This window comes from Musa acuminata, chromosome BXJ1-4 (assembly GCF_036884655.1).
Source record: "Musa acuminata AAA Group cultivar baxijiao chromosome BXJ1-4, Cavendish_Baxijiao_AAA, whole genome shotgun sequence".
NCBI classification, from domain to species: domain Eukaryota; kingdom Viridiplantae; phylum Streptophyta; class Magnoliopsida; order Zingiberales; family Musaceae; genus Musa; species Musa acuminata.
The window spans coordinates 3,077,446-3,096,165 of NC_088330.1; the positions used below are offsets into that span (position 1 = coordinate 3,077,446).

The window sequence follows — 18,720 nt, forward strand, 5'->3', positions numbered from 1 at the left end:
CATTCGAATTTTCCCCACCCCATATCCGATCGGAGCTTTCCACATGAGGCAATCCTTAATAATGTATTGCATATACTTCATATGGTATACGATAGATTGACCCAATAGAATGAATACGTGTCACATTGTCCAAATCAAGGCCATCGATCACGTGATCTGTTGAACCGGCCGTTATATTTGCCGGTATATATATTTATATATCTGCAAAATTTAGCAGTCGCAGCTAATCATCATAATTAATTAACAAGTCAGCTGTTACATTTTCCTGGTCTGAAATAAAAACTAGGAGACACATGAGATACCATCTCACAGGTTTACGGGACGGCTATTCGGTCCCACCGCAGTCTAGTTTGTAAGCCATGTCAGCTGCTATATTTAAGGGAGAAGGAAATCAAATGGAAGTGGACAACGAGAGGAGTACAACGAAAAGAGAGGGCAAACGTAATAATTCATGCCATCGACCCACGAGGAGGACAGGGAGGACGCCAGCGGAAGCAGCGGAGACGGGGACCGCCCGATTCAGCACCTCCATGCTGACGTGGAGGACAGCTCTCTCCCCCTCCAGCTCAACACGAGGGCCCCGTCCATCCTCGACACACGATAGCCTTCGACGGGGGCCCGCAGGACGAGCCACTCGGCCTGCGACTCGGTGGACTCGCTGAAGGGGGCGGGCGACCACCCCGCCCCGGCGAACACCTCCCGCCACGGGCCCGGCCGCCCCGCCCATCCCCCCACCGTGCCCACCACTAACGGACGGACCACCGCCCGCTCGATCCGCCGGACGGCCTCCTCCCCGGCCCCTGTCGCCGCCGCAGTCGCCTCCACCGACTCCAGAACTGCCGCGAAGTGCTCCACCCCGGCCGCCACGGTCCGCCGCAGCGATGGTGCGGGGTGGGGGCCGACGGCGGACCCAGCGGAGCCGCCCTCCGCGTCGACGAACAAAACCACCCGCGGGGAAGCCCGGCGGATGAAACGGAGGAGGGAGGCGGTGGACTCCGGCGCGGCGTCGCGGCCGAGGATGCGGAAGACGGAGGGCGTGAGGACGACGGCCGTCGGCTCCCCGGCGCCGGCGAGGCGGATCCCGCTGAGGGCGAGAGTCCCGAGGCCGCCAATGCGCACGAAGTTAACGGCGAAGCTGATGCTGAGGCTGCGGGCGAAGTCGCGGAGGTTCTCCGCGGCTAGGGCTGTCTCCCCGGACTCCTCCGCGACGACAGCAGTGATCCGCACGGCCGGCGGAGAGGAGCGAGATGCGCGGCACCGCGCCGCGAGCTCCTGCGCGAAGGACGACCACTGGCCGCCGAGGCCGAGGTCGAAGTCAATGAGGTGGATGGATCGGGTGCCGCCGTCGAGCGCCTCGATCAGGGTCTGGGTGACGGTGAAGGTGCCGAAGTGGGGGACAGGGGAGAGGTCCGCGAAGGCCTTGTGGGCGGCGATATGGCGTACGAGCTCGGCGGCGGATAGCGGGGGCTCGGCGGTGGAGGGGCGGAGCAAGGCCAAGAGCGCCTCCTTGAAGAGAGAGAGGGCTCTATGGAACGAGGAGACCGCGGCCGAGGGGATGTGGTGATTGAGCCGCGACAATATCACGTGTGCCGTGGCAAAGTCCCTGGATTCCACACAATGGGCGGCGCGGATGAGCGAGTCAAGCTGGGAGCGGTCGAAGGAGGGGGCGGGCGAGGGGATGGGATCGGCGGCTGTGGCAGCGAAAGGATCGAAGTGGACATCGAAGGAGGAGTCAAGGAAGGGGTGGTTGGTGTCGTCGGGAAAGGGGGAAAGGTCGTACCTTTCGGAAAGGAACCAGGAGGCACTGTCCCAGTCGTCGGAGGCGGGGAGGTGGTGGTGATGTTGGTAGTGGGCGTCGCTGCCGCCGCCGCCGCCGCCAGCCCAGGAAAGGAGGGGGAGGTCGCCGGCTCCGGCCGGAGCGGGGGCGGTTGCGGGGCTGGAGCTGAGGTGGGCGTCGAGGACGGAGGTGGGCTCGTAGAAGAGACTGGGCGCAAAGGCGTTGTTGTTAGTGTCGGCGTGGGTAGAGGAGTCAAGGAGGGGTTTGGAAACCAAAGCGAAGTGGCGATGGGCTGCGGGCTGCTGCTGTTGCTGTGGGGGGTCGGTGAGTGGCTTCGAGTGCTTCATTCGTAGGAAAAAGGAGGGCTTTTCCTCTCGTCCTTCGTCTCTCTCTCCCTGTCTCTCTGTATCACAGACAACTGCTCCTCGGAGTTCGGGAAAGAGGGAGGTGAGGAGCTTGAGGCCGTTACCAAGGCGGGGTTATAACAAGGCAGTGGGGGAAGAAAGGGAGGTGGCGGAATGGCATGGGGAAAGGAAGACATGGATGGATGGATGGATGGAAGGGCGTGCATGGGGGATGAAGGAGAGACCATGGGCCAAAAAGGAAGGGCGAAGGGTCGCTGTCAGTGTGGGCGAGGGAGGCTTCTTCAGGGTTAAGCCATTGCTTTCATGCTACTTTGTTGGAGGTGGTCAGTGACTGCTGACAGCGAGCAGCGGCTCGGGGGATCCTCCACAGGGGGACCAACTCACCCTCCATCCTCCGGTGGTTGTGCCGTCCCTTCATCTTTTATCATGTCTCCTCGTTTTTAGCCCTCCAATATTTTTCTTTCATGTGGATCGAGGTCGATACCCTCAGCTTACTCGATGCACGTCAGATCGCTGTGGCTGCAATCCCATCCACATCCAACTGCAGAAGTATTCAGAAATCTTAACGCAGCCAACACTCGTCTCTGATCGACTCTTCAGGTACAGGTGCAGGTGCAGGTGCAGGTGCAGCTTTCCCTGTGTTTGCAGGGGAAAACTTTGGTCCTATCTCATGCATAGGAAATTAAAACTTTCTGGGAATCAGGTGGCATTTGATGAGGCAATCCATGGCTTTCCAATTTGCTTTGGGCACTAACACCAGTTGCCCACTGTTTGAGATACTTCTCCACAGGGATAGCTCTTTCTGGAGCCACACTATTTTAGCTTACATCATATAAAAAGCTAAAAAGAAAAGAAGGGAGAAAGTACAACTGACAAGAAATATGTTGTATGATACCAATATTTTTTTATTAGATGACCATTAATTAATTTGAGTTAAGAAATTCTATAATATGAAACACATAAAACACCTTTAATATTCTTGCCATTTTGAGTATCTAAAGAGTACTAATATCAATCGAAGTTTCAGGCAGGGAATACAAGGAATTATATAGGAAAACACAAGGATTACAACTTAGCTAAAATCTCACTGAAAGAGCATTACTACTGCTGCCAAAGTATTTAAGGTACACAAGCCGTTCAGTGTAAGACAGAGAGGTAAAAGAATGATGATATGACTGCACCTCATTTACCGGACGCATTGCACATCTCCTTCCCGAGTGCTTCCAAAGCTACAGCCACCAAAAGGTGACGTCGGACCCAGTGCAGTCCATCCTGCACAGCAGCGGACCGCCATGGTGATGCCAGCGAATGAGCTCCGAGAAGTAGTAGATGAGGTGAATCAAAGGAGACTCCAAAACCCAATCCGAATCCTCTTATCTAATCGAAGGACCTCAATCATATTTCACAAGGCTGCGCTCTCCCTGTTGCCTTTTCCTTGAGTGGGTTATGATGGCCACCTTTCTGCAGCACTTTGGAGAGATCAGAATCTTACCGGCCTCTCTTTTGTGCAGCAGAAGCCTCCCCACGCCGTGTGTGAACCGTGTAATGAACCCCAAAGGGTCAAAGAGAGAGAGACCAACGGGAGGTGTACTTTGACTGTGATCACGATCGCGAGGTAAAGCGGACACGACGAGAATTCTGCGCAGCATAAACACATGATGTTCCCGGAGACTGTCGTCTCCGGCTAGTGGAGATCGATATCAGAAAATTGTGACTTTTGTTTTTGTTAAGCAGAAGTTTTCGATGATTCCTTCAGCTTTACGTTCCTGTTCGATCTGAGATCACTATCTTCATTCACTCATCATATTCGACCTTTCTGCTGTGGTCAATTGGTCGAACACCTGCATGTTTTATGTTCTTTCTGTGCACCATATATCGGCATGGGGACTTCGTTTTCACATAGTATTTTTATCTTAACAAGTGTGTCTTCATCTCTCTCTCCTCCTGAAAACAACAAGAGAGAATGATGCAGGTTTACGGATCTATAAGAAGATGAGTTATCCATATCACTGGAGCATCAACAGAAGAGTTAAAAGCGTGTGAAATTGGAACTCAAACGCGCCCTGTGCGATCACAGGCGATCTGCATGAGACGGCATGCAGAGGTTTACGTCCACCACCGGCATGGCGGTGGGGCCACGGCGGAACATATTCCCGCAGCCTTTCGTCCGCGGGTGGGGTCAGCGTGGTCTCCACGCTGACAACAGTCCACACACTGACACCTCCACCATCGACGTCCACCCACCATGCATGCGTGCATACATGCATGAGCCCATGCGCATGCGAGCGGTGACCACGTACGCCATGGCCGGCAATGCAAGCTGGGACCCTCCGGCGGGCCACCGCGAGCCTCGGTCCACAGCGTGCCACGCCAGCGGACCGGGCTCCAGTCATCGTCCGCTGCCGGTCGATGCTCCACGCGGCCCTTGCTTTTCGCTGCAGGTACTTGCAAAAGGAGTCGACAGGCGGTGGGAGGATGAGGCCCCGTTCGATTCAAAGCGAGCTCGAGAGGAAATCGAGTACGCCAGCTAAAGCTGACAAAAGTCGAGATCGGCTCTCCGATTTCATGTGGCGCTCATAAGAATCATAGAAATAGAACTGGAGAGAAAAGGTCTATCTATATATTGCAGTTGCAGACGAGGAACACGTACCGCGAGTGATTCACGAGGAGAAAAGAAAGAAGAAACAATATTTTACGCATTTAATTCAGCTTTCTCAAAGCTTTTGACTTCCTCACTTGTTGTTCATCGGTGTTAAACGCCAGTGGCCTAATGGTGGGGTTGCGACCGAAGGCCATTAGTGATTCCTTGCGGTGCTCAACGAAGTAGAAAGCCGACTTCTTCTTTTATCTTTTACGATAAGAGAATCACTTTTAGTTCCAAAAGGGGGTGCAATAAGGAATTAAATACTCTCTAAACCTACCTACCTTCAACTTGTTTCAGGTCTGCAGTCTGTCTCGAGTGTATTCTGCTCTTAAGCCAATGAAAAGCTTCTGGTCAACGAGTGTCGGAAAATAAAATATGTAAGCAGCATTCAATTCAAACGAACTATATGATACAAGTAAGCACAAATAAGGAGAAACGAGGACGTATGGTCTCGGTCATCAATCAACGAGGAAGAAGCTTGGCTGCTGGTTTGGCAGAACGCAACGACTCTCACGTATCATCCGGTCATCGATCATGTCAATCTACTAGTAACACGTAATTTGATGCATATTGTGGAACATGATGACGGATAGGGACATCAACGGAGTCGGGAAGCATGTGCGGATATATATTCCAAATAAAGTGCATAACGACAAATTAATAAGATGGGCCCACTTGTCTCCTTATTTTTGCTATTAGTCTCCATATTAATATGCTTTCGAGATTAATAGTTAGGATTTACGTATATAAAATTTCATACTAATTCAATTCAAACGTTTAAGTTATGAGATAAATCCTGTATAATATCTAACATGGAGGAGATGACTTGTGAGACTGCAACGATTTATACATCATCATCATCATCATTTGAGAGCAACCTCATCACGTGAGTTTGTGCAAGCTACGATGTTGGCAGCAGACAGAAGACGATGAAAGAACAGCTCCGAGCTCCGGCTTCAATGGCAGCTAAATAACATGATGACAATGTATGTAGAACTAATAAAGCAAGGAGGAGGAAGAACACATCCTCCGCCACCTCCTCCTTCCGAGTCGCGGGGGAACACTGCACCTGCACAGGTGATGAAGTGCACCAGAGCCCATTTGCTACAAGACTGCAGGACCGCCGCCGCTGTTGCTTCCTCATCTGCTGCCGCTGCGCGGCTTTGGATTTGTGTTTGACAGATCATTCGTCGTCATTCTCTCGCCCGCCAGCGCATCGCTGAATGCTCTATGGGGGATGAAGCTTTTCCTCCTGCCGAAACCAAATCGAAGAACCATGAAGATACAATGAGATGTGAGACCCAAATCTAAACCACCCAACAGATGGATCATTGGGGGAGGCGCTTCGGATCGACAAGCACCGCGAGAAGAGGGCGCCGCAGTCGCAGATGTATTCGCGGGTGCCGCAGACCTTGGCTTGGGCTTTCCAGTCGGACTGCACGGCGTACTTCTTGGAGCGCCTTCGGCGACCGCGCCACCATCTCCGCCTCCGGATCTGTTCCACCCCGCATTCCATTATAAACAACTATAATCAAAAGGGTCAAAAAGAAGCAAAAAAATCCAATTTTTTGATCGTGAACCATTCATTTGACCTTGAATTCCGGCAAGGTTCCTCTTCTTCTTGACCACCACAAGCGGCAGCGGTGGCGGCTGGAGTTGGCCGAAGCAGGAGATGCTGGAACGCCGGTACCAGAGTTGGAGGCTGTCATGGAGGATGGATTCTCCAATTCCATCATCCAAACCTCTCTGTTTCGCTCTCGAGTTCAACACACAGAGAGGGTAAAAGAGATGCCCTTTCAGCAGCCGCCCTCCTTTTAACACTGTTACAGAAAGATTGGCGTTCCCAACGACCGCTTTCACCAGACCAGTACGCCAAGCTCAGCCCCGCCGGCGACAGGGAGCAGAAATCGGCGGCTACCGGAGGAAAAAGGCGGAACTTTTATTCATCTTCTTCTAACTCGTCCTCTTCATTGGTGTATCTCGAAAAACCCTACACGAAACGAGAACGACGCCGATAAATCCGGTGAGAATCGGGGGATGAGACGCACACAGACTCTGCGGTGTTCGGTCCTCCTAAGCGGCGAAGCTTCGCAAAGAACGAACGGAGAGAGGTAAACCGGTGGAAGGAGCGAGTTAACTCGGGTCAGGAACGGGGAGGACGTGAAGGCATCACAGCCGTCGGCTCAACCCTTCGTTCAAATTCTTGATTTACTTTAAATTTATTTTTGGGCGAATTCTCGGAAAAGCCTTTTATCTTTAATAAATTTTCACAAATCATCCTGACTTTTAAAATTTTCGTAAACATTATATCTTCGTCGAATCCATTGTTACCTTGCATCGCCACCGTCTCCCCTCCCTTTTGCTTGGTCGACTTATCATAGTCTTCGTGGATCTCGTTGGACCTGATTCACCCTCACACGAGGAAGGAAGGGATTCTCATCGTCCTCACTTGTAACCCTTATGTGCAATAGGGGATTTGACGGGAGCATTATCACTTGCTGCATAGGAACGAAGACAACACAAGAGATATTTTGACACATGCAATGTAATTTTCTTGTGCTTATAATATTTACTATAGGACATTCAAGCGATATATGTTTAGGACTCGAACTCCTAATAATTTTTTTGTCTTTTGATTTCACGTTACTCTTTTAAAACCAAGGATAGGATTATACCGAATAATCTTTGTATCGAATACTTAATATTTAAGTTATTATTTGTTTCTACGGGATAAAGATTGCGAGCATTTGAGAGTTTAAATTGAGATCAAAGAATTTAAAATTAGAGAGTAATAATAATTTTATCAAGTGCATCATCGATGATAGAATATTTTCCTATATTGATATTGCACATCTAATTCGTATGTCATCATTTTTTAATTGATTATATTCTACATGTCGAGTTCCATTCAAGTACAAATAGTTATGTATCACAAACAAACAGGGTAAGTTCTCAGTACACTGCTTCTTTTCCTCGTGAAATCTCACATCACTTAATCTGAATCTTTTAACATCTTATCGAACCAAGATAGCTATATCAAGAGTGATTTACCAATTTATATCATCTGATATTATTGAAAATATTAAACAAATAATCCTTTAATTAGTCGGACTTTTATTTATAATCTTGATTCCAGGTTTGATCAAGTTCATCTACCGAAATCAAATAGTAGTATAATTTTATCTAATCAAGTTTGTAAAGGTTTACATCTAAACCTAAGAGGTTAACTTTGTGCAGGCTATTCTGGTGATGTTTGAGTTGCAATATACAGCCACTGTAGATTATGTTTGTCTTCCATTAATTTAACTTTTAAGAATGAGAGCTACAAATTTGATTTTTTTTATTCCGGGATGAAAACTTCAAACACAGGATGACAACAGACAAACTGCACTCATCCAAACACATGAAACTTGAGATACTACAATCATAACAAAAAGCATTATCAAGGTTTCATCCAATAACAAAACTCATATGGTTGAGTTATCCAAGGCCTTTCAGTACTTTTGAGGTCATTTGCTTGTCTATCCGGGGAGCAAGCAACTGAAGTTTTGCATCTCGGATGATCACACACCAACTAGACAGAAAAGGGAAACCAATGAGAGTTGGATTCTTTTCTTTCTTTTTCTGTAAAATTTCATTAATGATCACATTTCCTGTCATTAGATCATTCTTGTGATGTATTCTTGCCCTGTCCTTTGCCCTTCTTGAACTTAGCCAGGACCTCATCCATTCCACCTTGTGAAAGGATGTTATGGTCACTGGCTACTTCAACTCAATTAAGATTCCACGCTTCTATTTGTCCAAGAAGGTTTTCCCTAGGGTAGAGATATAGCAGTTATATTGATGCTACTTGTACTTGGTTTCTCATGTGCACCAGATTCGAGTGAGTCTCTTGAGGTCCTTTTGGAGGGTACATGAATGGCTCTTCAAAGCATTGTTAATGGAGTCCTTCCTTGTTTCTGTTTGCACTGAGTTTCTCACAAGCACCAGCAATGAAGTATGCTTCTGAAGTCTCCCATGTGAGGTACAAAGGATGGGGCAGCAATTCCATCCACAACCTTTCTTGACAACCTTATCCATTGTTAATGGAGTCCTTCCTTGTTTCTGTTTGCACTGAGTTTCTCACAAGCACCAGCAATGAAGTATGCTTCTGAAGTCTCCCATGTGAGGTACAAAGGATGGGGCAGCAATTCCATCCACAACCTTTCTTGACAACCTTATCCATTCAGAGTGATGAGATGTTCATGCCAGGAAAAAAAATCTGAGTGCACTTTGCTGCTAAATACTTTCAGGCCTGCTTATACCTCTCTCTCTTGCAAATCACCACCAAGTTTCATGATTTAATTCTTAGCAGGATGCAGTCACACCAACGATGTCTATCAATGCTTCACCTCAAAGGCTGGCCAAGAATATAAAAAAAATAAATGTGAAACTTCAGCAATATGAATATGACTATGAGGCTGATCAAGAATATAAAAATAATAAAAAGCTGCAGTGTTTATTTGGAAATGCATCTAAAAGTTATCGCCATAGAGAGTCCAACAGATTTCCAGCACCATAGCAGCATCTCTCTTTTATTTAGACAGAAAAAAGTTATCGCCATAAATAAAGGCACCATGTAAAAGTCCAACAGATTTCCAGTACCATAGCAGCATCTCTCTTTTATTTAGACAGAAAAAATTATCGTCATAAATAAAGGCACCATATAAATGTTGCAAAAAAAAAAAATCACAGATCATGAAATGTCTAGTTCCAAGTTTTGGCATACACTCAGAAGACATTCCTTGCCACTCCTCCACATGCATACCAAACACGTTGATAGGACTTCTGTAAATTAAGAAGAAACGAGATCAAGAATCAATCTAATAAGAACTCTTATGTTATCATGGTCATCAAACCTTCACATTCTGGAACAAAAGCAACAAGACTTTCAAAAGACAAACTTATGGATGCTACCTGTGCTGACTAGAATCATGATTAACGTACAACCAACATCTTGACACCTGACCTGGGTTTTGGAAGTCAACATTTAAGAACATGCATACTTTGCCAGACTTGCACACTGCTTGTCACTTAATCTGGATGTTCTAATTAAACATGTTTCCTCTATAACTACAATCAACCTCAAATTCTTCTTAATGTCATATCCTGTATTAACTGGACAAACAAATTTCACCACCGGCTATCTTGTCTTTTCTTCCTAATAACCTGCCATGTAAAAGTAAAAGACATATTTCTTCATGTTAAATCTCTATTCACCATGACACAACATCAGATTCAAAGCCTAGCATGTAATTTCCTAATTTTGAAGCTCTAGCCCCTTGTTCAATGAATAGATACCACTAGTGCGATCCTAGTGGAAAAAGAGAAAGAGATCCTCTCAAATAATTATACTTCTTATAAGGCAAATACACATTTGTGAATAAGTTGTCAAATGCCCTAGAAGTTCCTAGTATCTTATTAATAAAACCTTACAATGTTAATATATTTTATATATTCTCCCACTTTTTTTTTGCTCTTTTTATTACAATATAAAATATCCAAACTATGCTCAATCGATCACATAACAGCTTGCACCAAAAATCAGTTCAATTTATCACCAGTCAAGGCCTACCAAATTTATCCTGAACATAACTCCACAACCATATTTATCATCTTGAACACCACTAGACCATTCCCAAAGCATCTCACTCCAAATCAGCCCTCACTCTTGCAAATGCCAAAATTTCGGCTCAGTACATTCAGTTAAGCATTTTCTCAGCTTTGCAAAAAAAAAAAGGCTTATCAAATATAGTGATGATCATAGTGCACCAAATTTATTGGGTTGGAGCAAACTGCAAACCTGTATATGTTGCATTCTAATCCATCTCAAATAAACTACAAAATTTCAAGGTAAAAATGAAGAATAACTTCAAACATCCTTAAAGACAAGAATTTCAGCAAAAACAAAATTACCAATCCAAAACATACAAACCAAAAGCTTTCGGCGACAGAAGTTCAAATTCGTCCATCCCAACCTAAACAACAAATTCTAAATACGAAATGCGTGGCAACAAAACCGGACCTAAATCAATTTGAACAAGCATGTGACCTGAAAGCACGGGAAAAGTCAGGATCAGCGTTGCCGGTAGCGAGGTCGGTGTACGGCTTGGCGTCGATGTTCAAAACTATCCATGACAGAGGGTGAGCCCGCGGAGTCGATTCCGACGAACCGATGGGATTCTGAACCAAGCCGAGTACGTGCAAAGCGCGCAGAGAGAAATGGTCAAAGTAGGAAACCAAGTCAGGAAAGGAGATTAAGATCCGGATCCAGATCTCGAAGAAGATAACATACCAGATAAGGGTCCCGGGAGACGATTTTGGGGAGGGAGGAGATGGCGAGCGAGGAAAACCAATCGCCCGATCGCGGCGATCTCCATTCCCATGCTGCTTCCAAGCAATAGCGGCCCTACGAGCGACTCCGAGGGACCATTTATGTCCAGGTCAGGAATCGGATTCGGATCAGACAAATTCTGAACCGCACCACCGCTAGTTTTTTAAATGCCTAATAAATATTTGATTATATAAATAATTCCTAAAATTTAGTTTAGCATAAACATCCCTTTAAAATAAAAGCCTAATGATTTTTGTATATTCAATTCAAATTAATCTTTATTAGCTATTGTAATTTAATTATTATTTCAAATTTTAAATTATATATATTTTTTTTAAAAAAAATCATTATAGTTTAATTACTTCATATTTATATATTTTTAACAAAAAAAAAAAAACAATACTGGTTACAGTTAAAAGTAGTTGGATACACAGAGAATCTAAACAATTGGAAGGATATATATTGCAAGCATAAATATGTAGAACCCCCAAAATCTTGTATATCTGATAGATACGCTATGTCAAATTTTGAGATCCATTTCACTGATGTGAACAAATTATCTTCTCAACATCATCTCACACACTATGGTTCCTTTGTTGAAATATCTGAGTGTGTGATTGGGTGTTTTGGCAACAAAATGGGTTTAGGAAGCATTTTTCCTTTCTCCATCAATGAAATTTCTCTTGCAACAAACAAAAGTTGGATTACATTGTCCCCACAGTGCTTGTGCATGTTATGACAAGACCATCATTGTCCAGTGATGCTCATGCCCACACATCACTGTGGACCATGGCATATAGATATATGCCAGAAAAATTCAAAAGCCAAGTACAAAAGCATTGTTAGATAGCAGTGATTATTCATCATTGATCATCCTGCATGCAACTCTTGCAAGTCAAGGTATAGGGATGCCATAACAAGGAAGATATGTTGTCATATTCTTGTAATCAATCAAGAGAGGGGAGGAGGGAAGACAACCATGTTGAGATGAGGTTCTAAGGTTTCAAGCCCATATGGGGATCTATGAATTCCACTCCTTTAGTTTGACATTCCATCTGCTTACCTTTGTGTTCCTCTGGCTTTTGTTTCAGCATATACACTGAGCAACTTCTCAAGCCAGTTGTTCTCATCTAAGACACACTGTACAAAGGACCAGACTCCTAAAGCTCCATCTTCTGAATCTTTTCTCTTATTCCACCTTTTTATTTCTTAGTTCTTTATTCCCATTGAAAGAGCCAATTCGGTGCCAGTAGGAGGTTCCATCTCGGCCATTTCTTTTGGACTACTGCTCTTTCTTCCCCATACTGATAAGCCAAACCTCCTTCAGCTACTGCTCTATATATGTGTGTGTGCTGTTCTGCAACCACAACCAAGTGACCCACAGAACTGTAGCTGTACATTGGCAAGTCAAGAATCCATCTCTTCTTCTCCAACATTCTTATACTCGTCCAGATTCGGCCTTTACAGACACACCCTTTCACTGTTTCTCCTGCACCTCTGCTACTATTTAGTCAAGCTAGCCTCTCTTCTTGTGCAGAGGGATTCATTCCGGGGAAGCAATACCAATCTCCCTTCCTGCAGCTAAAGCTCCATGGGCCACCCATGACATCGAATCTGAAGCAGGTTTGGTTTCCAGGGCCTCTAATAGTAGGAGCTGGACCTTCAGGTATAGCCACAGCTGCGTGCCTCAAGGAGAGAGGTGTCCCGTATTTGATACTGGAGAAGGAGACCTGCTTCGCGCCTTCATGGAAGCTGAGGACCTACGAGCGCCTAAAGCTTCATCTCCCCAAGCAATACTGTGAGCTGCCGCTCATGGCGTTCCCGCCGGAGTTCCCGACATACCCCACGAAGCAGCAGTTCATAAGCTACTTGGACGCCTACGTCGAGCGCTTCGCCGTCAAGCCATTGTTCGACATGGCGGTTCGGGTTGCCGAGTACGATGCCAGCATCAGGTTCTGGCGAGTGGAGGCCGGTGACTTGGAGTTCATATGCCGGTGGCTCATTGTGGCCACAGGGGAGAATGCAGAGGTTGTGTGGCCAGAGATCAGGGGAATCTCGAGGTTCCGCGGGCAGCTCTTGCACACCAGCTGTTACATGAAGGGCGATGGCCACAGAGGGGAGAAGGTTTTGGTGGTGGGCTCTGGCAATTCAGGCATGGAGGTTGCTCTGGACCTCTGTGACAATGATGCCAAGGTCTCCATGGTCGTCAGGGACAAGGCAAGTGGATCATCCTTGCTTCCTCTTCTTGCACTTTTGTACTAATACTACAAAACATGATTGCTGCTTCGTGTAGTTGTGTCTTGTTTGCTTCTGCCCGAATCGAGTTGAGTGCATCTCAACTTTGATTTGCCCCATTTTGGACTTGGATTTTTCTGCAAACTACTCTGGTAGCTTCACTGTGTGCAGTGGAGTGGCAATTGAGATCAACTAATCAAACTTTCATGCAGTGTTACTCGTCCTGTTGAACTCATTTAAGTTTTGGCTGTGGCAGCTGCACATCTTGCCGAGGGAACTACTTGGTATCTCGACTTTTGGACTGTCAATGGCTCTGCTCAAGTGGCTCCCTGTTAAAGCCGTAGATGCTCTCCTCCTTTTCGGCACAAGGCTGCTACTGGGAGATACGGAGAAGTATGGGATCAAGCGGCCTGCGATCGGGCCTCTCGAGCTCAAGAGCGCCGCCGGAAAGACTCCGGTACTGGACATCGGCACCTTTGCCAAGATCAAAAGCGGACAGATTAAGGTTCTCTTCTTAACATCAATGCCATCGGATTGATTATATTCAGCTCACGAAGCAATGGATTCATTGCTTCTTGAGTCCATCTTTCTAATCGATTGAATCAAGAAAGAAAACGAAAGAAAACTGAGATGAATTTAGTGTTCTCTGCAGGTGGTCCCTGACATAAACCAGTTCACAAGCAAAGGGGCAGAGTTTGTGGATGGTGAACACGAGGAATTCGATTCCATCATCCTGGCAACAGGCTACAAAAGCAATGTGACTTCTTGGCTCAAGGTACGTGAGACAATCCAGCAACATGTTAGTAGGCAGATCTATGCAAGATTAGAATAGATGCATACATAGGATGACGAACACTCGAGTAAAAATCATATATAGGACAATTCAATTAGGATCATTTCTCCAATCAGATTGGAAGAAATGAGGTCACATGATAGAAAGGACTTTTTGAGTTCTTATGGGCTTGTCGCACTGTCACATTCTTACAGCAGCTTCACCTTGGACTTCTCCAAGCAACGCCAAGAAGCTGATCGGAACGTTCTTCATGCAGACATACGAATCAGATTTGGACTTGCAGATACGTACAAGCAAACTGTTCATTCACAACAATGAAACCCTCAAAGATCTAGTAAATAGTAAGGCACAGAGATCACATGCAAGTGAAGTCAATAGAATATCTGTCGATGTATCGTAATAATGCCAAGTATGGGCATTGATGGCGATTCCTTCGATAAGAACATACAACGCAACTCTGATGGCGACTTTGGTCCAACACAGAGACATCCAACCCCATTATCACTTCAAGAAAAAGAAGCCTGCAGTGCCTTTGCACCGCCTCCATTTTGCCACCACATGCAATTTAAGTGAAGGGGGTAATCCCAGGATGGGCCACAGCATCACTAAAAGGACGTTTCTATGTGTATCTGACCTCCCCAAACATCCATCAGTAGATATCTTATAATCAATACACAATCATTTGTTCATGTTCATTAGTGTTATCAGAGAAAGAAGAAAGATTTCTATGTATCTTACTGTAGATTTGCATATGGCAAGGAGGAGGAGTTCTTCGGAGAGAAGGATGGCTTCCCGAGGACTTCGTTTCCTAATAGTTGGAGAGGAAAGAACGGGCTCTACGCTGCTGGTTTCACCAGGAGAGGATTGCTGGGAGCTTCCATGGACGCCTGTAAAATAGCAGAGGACATTGCCAACCTATATGGAGCCGTAGATATCAGGCATAAGTTGAACACCATAACATCTTGATCATGCTGGATCATTGGTTTGGATAACGAATTTGACTGTACTTTGCTAAAGAAAGAAAATTTCAAGTGTGATATCTGCATCACAGGTTCAATCATCTGTTGGGAGTGCAATACACATATGAATTGTATACATGCCTAATGATTTGGAGCCCGGATTGAGTTATGGCTAATCTCTAGTTCGGAGTGGAATGATTCCTGGCAACTGGGATTACTTTGGAATGTGCTTATCCCAAAATAATTCCCAGTTCGTCCAGCTTTCCAATCAAACAAATATCTGACATACTTCATAGGACATAAAATAGTGCCAAAGATCCATTTTTATTGAGAACAGTCTTTCTGATATGATTCCTGAGACAAATTCTGCCAAATGCCCATCACATCTATAGATATATGACTTCCAGATGTCAATGCAGCATATCCTTTTGAATTGAATGAGTAGAAGATAACTCTTCAGGATCCAAGAAAATGTTCTTGTTTGAAAGCACAGTTTCCTCCTTTTTGTGTACACTAATCCTTCTTTTGTCCCAAGATGTTAATCCTTCCAGACCCAAACTAGCTAATGATTCTTCTCTTCATCCTCAAAATAACAAAGATAACTAGGACAAAAGGAAAATTGACAAGCATAATCGATTATGCATCTCTGCAACCAGTATTTTTGGTTGCAAGTATTCCACTTTAGCTAATTCCTGCTAGCTAGTTTCTCGAGTTTATTCCTGATGGTGAAGCTGATAGATTCTTATGAGCTTCCAATTAGAAAAAACCCCACAGTACTGTCATCTCTTCTACTGAACAATGCAAGACTACAAAGTTTAGCTGCAGACTGTAGTTTGCCACTTCTTCACAAGTGTAACAAAGAAAAGCTTTAAATCTGGAACATCACAACTCACAAACCTTACCACAAAAATAGGCGGATGTTAGCACATCTAATGGAACCAGTGAAAAGACTTGTGGAGTTCCAGATCCAAGTAGTCAGGATGTTAGCAAATGTGTCATCAGCTTCCCCACACATCCAGTCTGATCTCTTTCCTTTTGTTGTTGAGGTCTAATGATGTTAGAGGCCATCGGCGTGGTCAGCAAGACAACATTCCTCAAAGTAGTACAGGGGATCTGCCGACTAACCAGATAAAGATGCAGCAGTTTGAATTGGCTGGACTCCAAGCATTGCGGCAGGGCTTGTCATGTCGCAATCCAATGGGAGTAGATCCTGCGACGCATGTAGGCGGGGCAAGCTAAGTGTGCGAGTTCCCATGCGTTGAAGATCTCCTTCACCCATTCTTTGGTCCCCTTCACGCCCTCAAGCTCTTGATGAGGACAACTCGGGGCAAGGCTCGATCTGTTTGCCAGATCCAGTTCTTCATCCACTGACATGGCTCATGTTATGGTAAGTAACTTTTTTAGCCGTGGCCTCGGGGGCCGTCGCGGCTTGGTTCGGGTCCGGATGACGGGGATCTTCCTGGGGATGCTCCTCGGGGTCTCCCGGCGGCCGAGCTCGGTGGTTCGGGTCGGGAGGTCGGGTCGGTGGGTCGGGTCGATAGGTCGGGTCGGGAAGAAGCTCCGCCGCAGCGCCAGGAAGAGGCGACACCGTCTCGCACCTCCGTGTGGTGTGTTGAGTGTGTCCTCTCCCCCCTTTGCCAAGGGCTCGGGGGTATTTATAGAGGAGGTTTGATGTTACCTGATGTAGCTGTCTGCAGGGTATGGCGAGCCTCGGGCAGTGTGTTGCTCAGGGGGATGGCGTGTCACACTGCCGTTTTTGTCCATATCATATGCCCCCCCCCCGAAAGGAGCTATGCGTCGGTTTTTGCATGCAGGGAGTCCGATGCATGGCTTCTTACTTCAAGTCGGCTGTTCCTGCGGATCCGCGGGGCATGATGCAGACGGGTCGGTCGCGCGAACGCGTCTCGAGCAGCACGAAGCCGAGGTGCGCAATTCAGTCAAGAAGTCCAGCAGAGTTGTACTCGGGAGAAATGGAGCCGATGAGGGCCGAGGAGCATTGCGCAGGCGAGCTGGGTGGCGTAAAGCCGAAGAGCCGAGGAGCACGACGCAGGCGGGCAGGCCGCGCTGGCGTGGTCTCGGGTGGCGTAAAGCCGGAGAGCCGAGGAGCACGACGCAGGCGGGCAGGCCGCGCAGGCGTGGTCTCAGGTGGCGTAAAGCCGAAGAGCCGAGGAGCACGACGCAGGCGGGCAGGCCGCGCTGGCGTGGTCTCGGGTGGCGTAAAGCCGAAGAGCCGAGGAGCACGGCGCAGGCGGACAGGCCGCGCAGGCGTGGTCTCGGGTGGCGTAAAGCCGAAGAGCCGAGGAGCACGACGCAGGCGGGCAGGCCGCGCTGGCGTGGTCTCGGGTGGCGTAAAGCCAGAGAGCCGAGGAGCACGACGCAGGCGGGCAGGCCGCGCAGGCGTGGTCTCGGGTGGCGTAAAGCCGAAGAGCCGAGGAGCACGACGCAGGCGGGCAGGCCGCGCTGGCGTGGTCTCGGGTAGCGTAAAGCCGGAGAGCCGAGGAGCACGACGCAGGCGGGCAGGCCGCGCAGGCGTGGTCTCGGGTGGCGTAAAGCCGAAGAGCCGAGGAGCACGGCGCAGGCGGGCAGGCCGCGCAGGCGTGGTCTCGGGTGGCGTAAAGCCGGAGAGCCGAGGAGCACGACGCAGGCGGGCAGGCCACGCAGGTGTGATCTCGAGAGGCGTAGAGCCGAGGGTCGAGGAGCACAACGCCGGCGGGGTGACCGCGCAGGTGTGGTCTCGGGATGGTGTAGAGCCGAGGAGCCGAGGAGCACGACGCAGGCGGGCAGGCCGCGCTGGCATGGTCTCGGGTGGCGTAAAGCCGGAGAGCCGAGGAGCACGACGCAGGCGGGCAGGCGCGCAGGCGTGGTCTCGGGTGGCGTAAAGCCGGAGAGCCGAGGAGCACGACGCAGGCGGGCAGGCCGCGCAGGTGTGATCTCGAGAGGCGTAGAGCCAAGGGTCGAGGAGCACAACGCCGGCGGGGTGACCGCGCAGGTGTGGTCTCGGGATGGTGTAGAGCCGAGGGCCGAGGAGCACAACGAAGGCGGGGTGACCGCGCAGGTGTGGTTTCGGGATGGCGTAGAGCCGAAGAGCCGAGGAACACGACGCAGGCGGGGTGACCGCGCAGGTGTGGTCTCGGGATGGTACGGAGCTAAAGAGAGTGTCCTCAAGCATTAAGCAACAGAGGAGGCCTCGGGCATTATGCGACCGAGGTGGCGGCCTCGGGCATTACGCGACCGAGGTGGTGGCCTCAGCAAGCATGGAGCCGAGGCACTCGGCGCAGGCAGGCTGCGGCCGAGGGATGTAACCCAGGTGGGCAAGGTAGTGGATATGGCCGAGGAGTTCGGCGCGGGCAGGCTGGCCGTGCAGACGTGTCTCGGGGTTTATGGAGCCGAGGGGCACGACGCGGGCGTACTGGCGGCACTGGTCTGTCTCGGGAACATGGAGCCAAGGAGCACGACGTAGGCGGCTGGCGGCGCAGGTGTGGTCTCGGGCATTACGCGACCGAGGAGCACGACGCAGGCGGGCAGACCGCGCAGGCGTGGTCGCAAGGGCCATGCGACCGAGTAGCACGATCAG

The 18,720-nt window shown here is 48.1% G+C and overlaps 3 protein-coding genes and 1 long non-coding RNA gene across 4 annotated transcripts; 1 reads left to right on the forward strand and 3 right to left on the reverse strand.

Moving 5' to 3' along the window:
- Positions 1 to 217: 217 nt before the first annotated feature.
- Positions 218 to 2,332, reverse strand: LOC135641642 (scarecrow-like protein 15). Its single transcript, XM_065157177.1, has 2 exons — positions 1,781 to 2,332; positions 218 to 1,603 (listed from the first exon to the last, which is right to left on the reverse strand). The coding sequence occupies exons 1-2, from the start codon at positions 2,122 to 2,124 to the stop codon at positions 520 to 522; spliced, it is 1,428 nt and encodes a 475-aa protein (XP_065013249.1). The 5' UTR covers positions 2,125 to 2,332; the 3' UTR covers positions 218 to 519.
- Positions 2,333 to 5,607: 3,275 nt separating this feature from the next.
- LOC135672307 (protein EARLY HEADING DATE 2-like) lies at positions 5,608 to 6,937 on the reverse strand. The gene is made up of 3 exons (XM_065180769.1): positions 6,379 to 6,937; positions 6,148 to 6,281; positions 5,608 to 6,038 (listed from the first exon to the last, which is right to left on the reverse strand). Exons 1-3 carry the CDS (start codon positions 6,520 to 6,522, stop codon positions 5,927 to 5,929), a joined length of 390 nt encoding a protein of 129 aa, XP_065036841.1. The 5' UTR covers positions 6,523 to 6,937; the 3' UTR covers positions 5,608 to 5,926.
- Positions 6,938 to 8,109: 1,172 nt separating this feature from the next.
- On the reverse strand, positions 8,110 to 11,241 carry LOC103980173 (uncharacterized). Its single transcript, XR_010512937.1, has 3 exons — positions 11,121 to 11,241; positions 10,878 to 11,008; positions 8,110 to 9,185 (listed from the first exon to the last, which is right to left on the reverse strand). It is a non-coding gene; the product is annotated as an uncharacterized LOC103980173 (long non-coding RNA).
- Positions 11,242 to 12,415: 1,174 nt separating this feature from the next.
- LOC135672308 (indole-3-pyruvate monooxygenase YUCCA2-like) lies at positions 12,416 to 15,262 on the forward strand. The gene is made up of 4 exons (XM_065180770.1): positions 12,416 to 13,376; positions 13,651 to 13,899; positions 14,047 to 14,169; positions 14,947 to 15,262. The coding sequence occupies exons 1-4, from the start codon at positions 12,762 to 12,764 to the stop codon at positions 15,151 to 15,153; spliced, it is 1,194 nt and encodes a 397-aa protein (XP_065036842.1). The 5' UTR covers positions 12,416 to 12,761; the 3' UTR covers positions 15,154 to 15,262.
- Positions 15,263 to 18,720: the final 3,458 nt, after the last annotated feature.

What these genes read in the sequence shown, in the direction of transcription:
- LOC135672308 (XM_065180770.1), top strand. Translation starts at nt 12,762, where the DNA reads ATGACATCGAATCTGAAGCAGGTTTGGTTTCCAGGGCCTCTAATAGTA. An exon ending in CCATGGTCGTCAGGGACAAG is followed by an intron (nt 13,377 to 13,650) that starts GCAAGTGGATCA and finishes TGGCTGTGGCAG; the next exon opens with CTGCACATCTTGCCGAGGGA. An exon ending in ATGTGACTTCTTGGCTCAAG is followed by an intron (nt 14,170 to 14,946) that starts GTACGTGAGACA and finishes GCATATGGCAAG; the next exon opens with GAGGAGGAGTTCTTCGGAGA.
- LOC135641642 (XM_065157177.1), bottom strand. Translation starts at nt 2,124, where the DNA reads ATGAAGCACTCGAAGCCACTCACCGACCCCCCACAGCAACAGCAGCAG. An exon ending in TCCTGGTTCCTTTCCGAAAG is followed by an intron (nt 1,604 to 1,780) that starts GTACGACCTTTC and finishes TGTGGAATCCAG; the next exon opens with GGACTTTGCCACGGCACACG.
- LOC135672307 (XM_065180769.1), bottom strand. Translation starts at nt 6,522, where the DNA reads ATGATGGAATTGGAGAATCCATCCTCCATGACAGCCTCCAACTCTGGT. An exon ending in GAACCTTGCCGGAATTCAAG is followed by an intron (nt 6,282 to 6,378) that starts GTCAAATGAATG and finishes GGGGTGGAACAG; the next exon opens with ATCCGGAGGCGGAGATGGTG. An exon ending in TGCGGCGCCCTCTTCTCGCG is followed by an intron (nt 6,039 to 6,147) that starts GTGCTTGTCGAT and finishes TGGTTTCGGCAG; the next exon opens with GAGGAAAAGCTTCATCCCCC.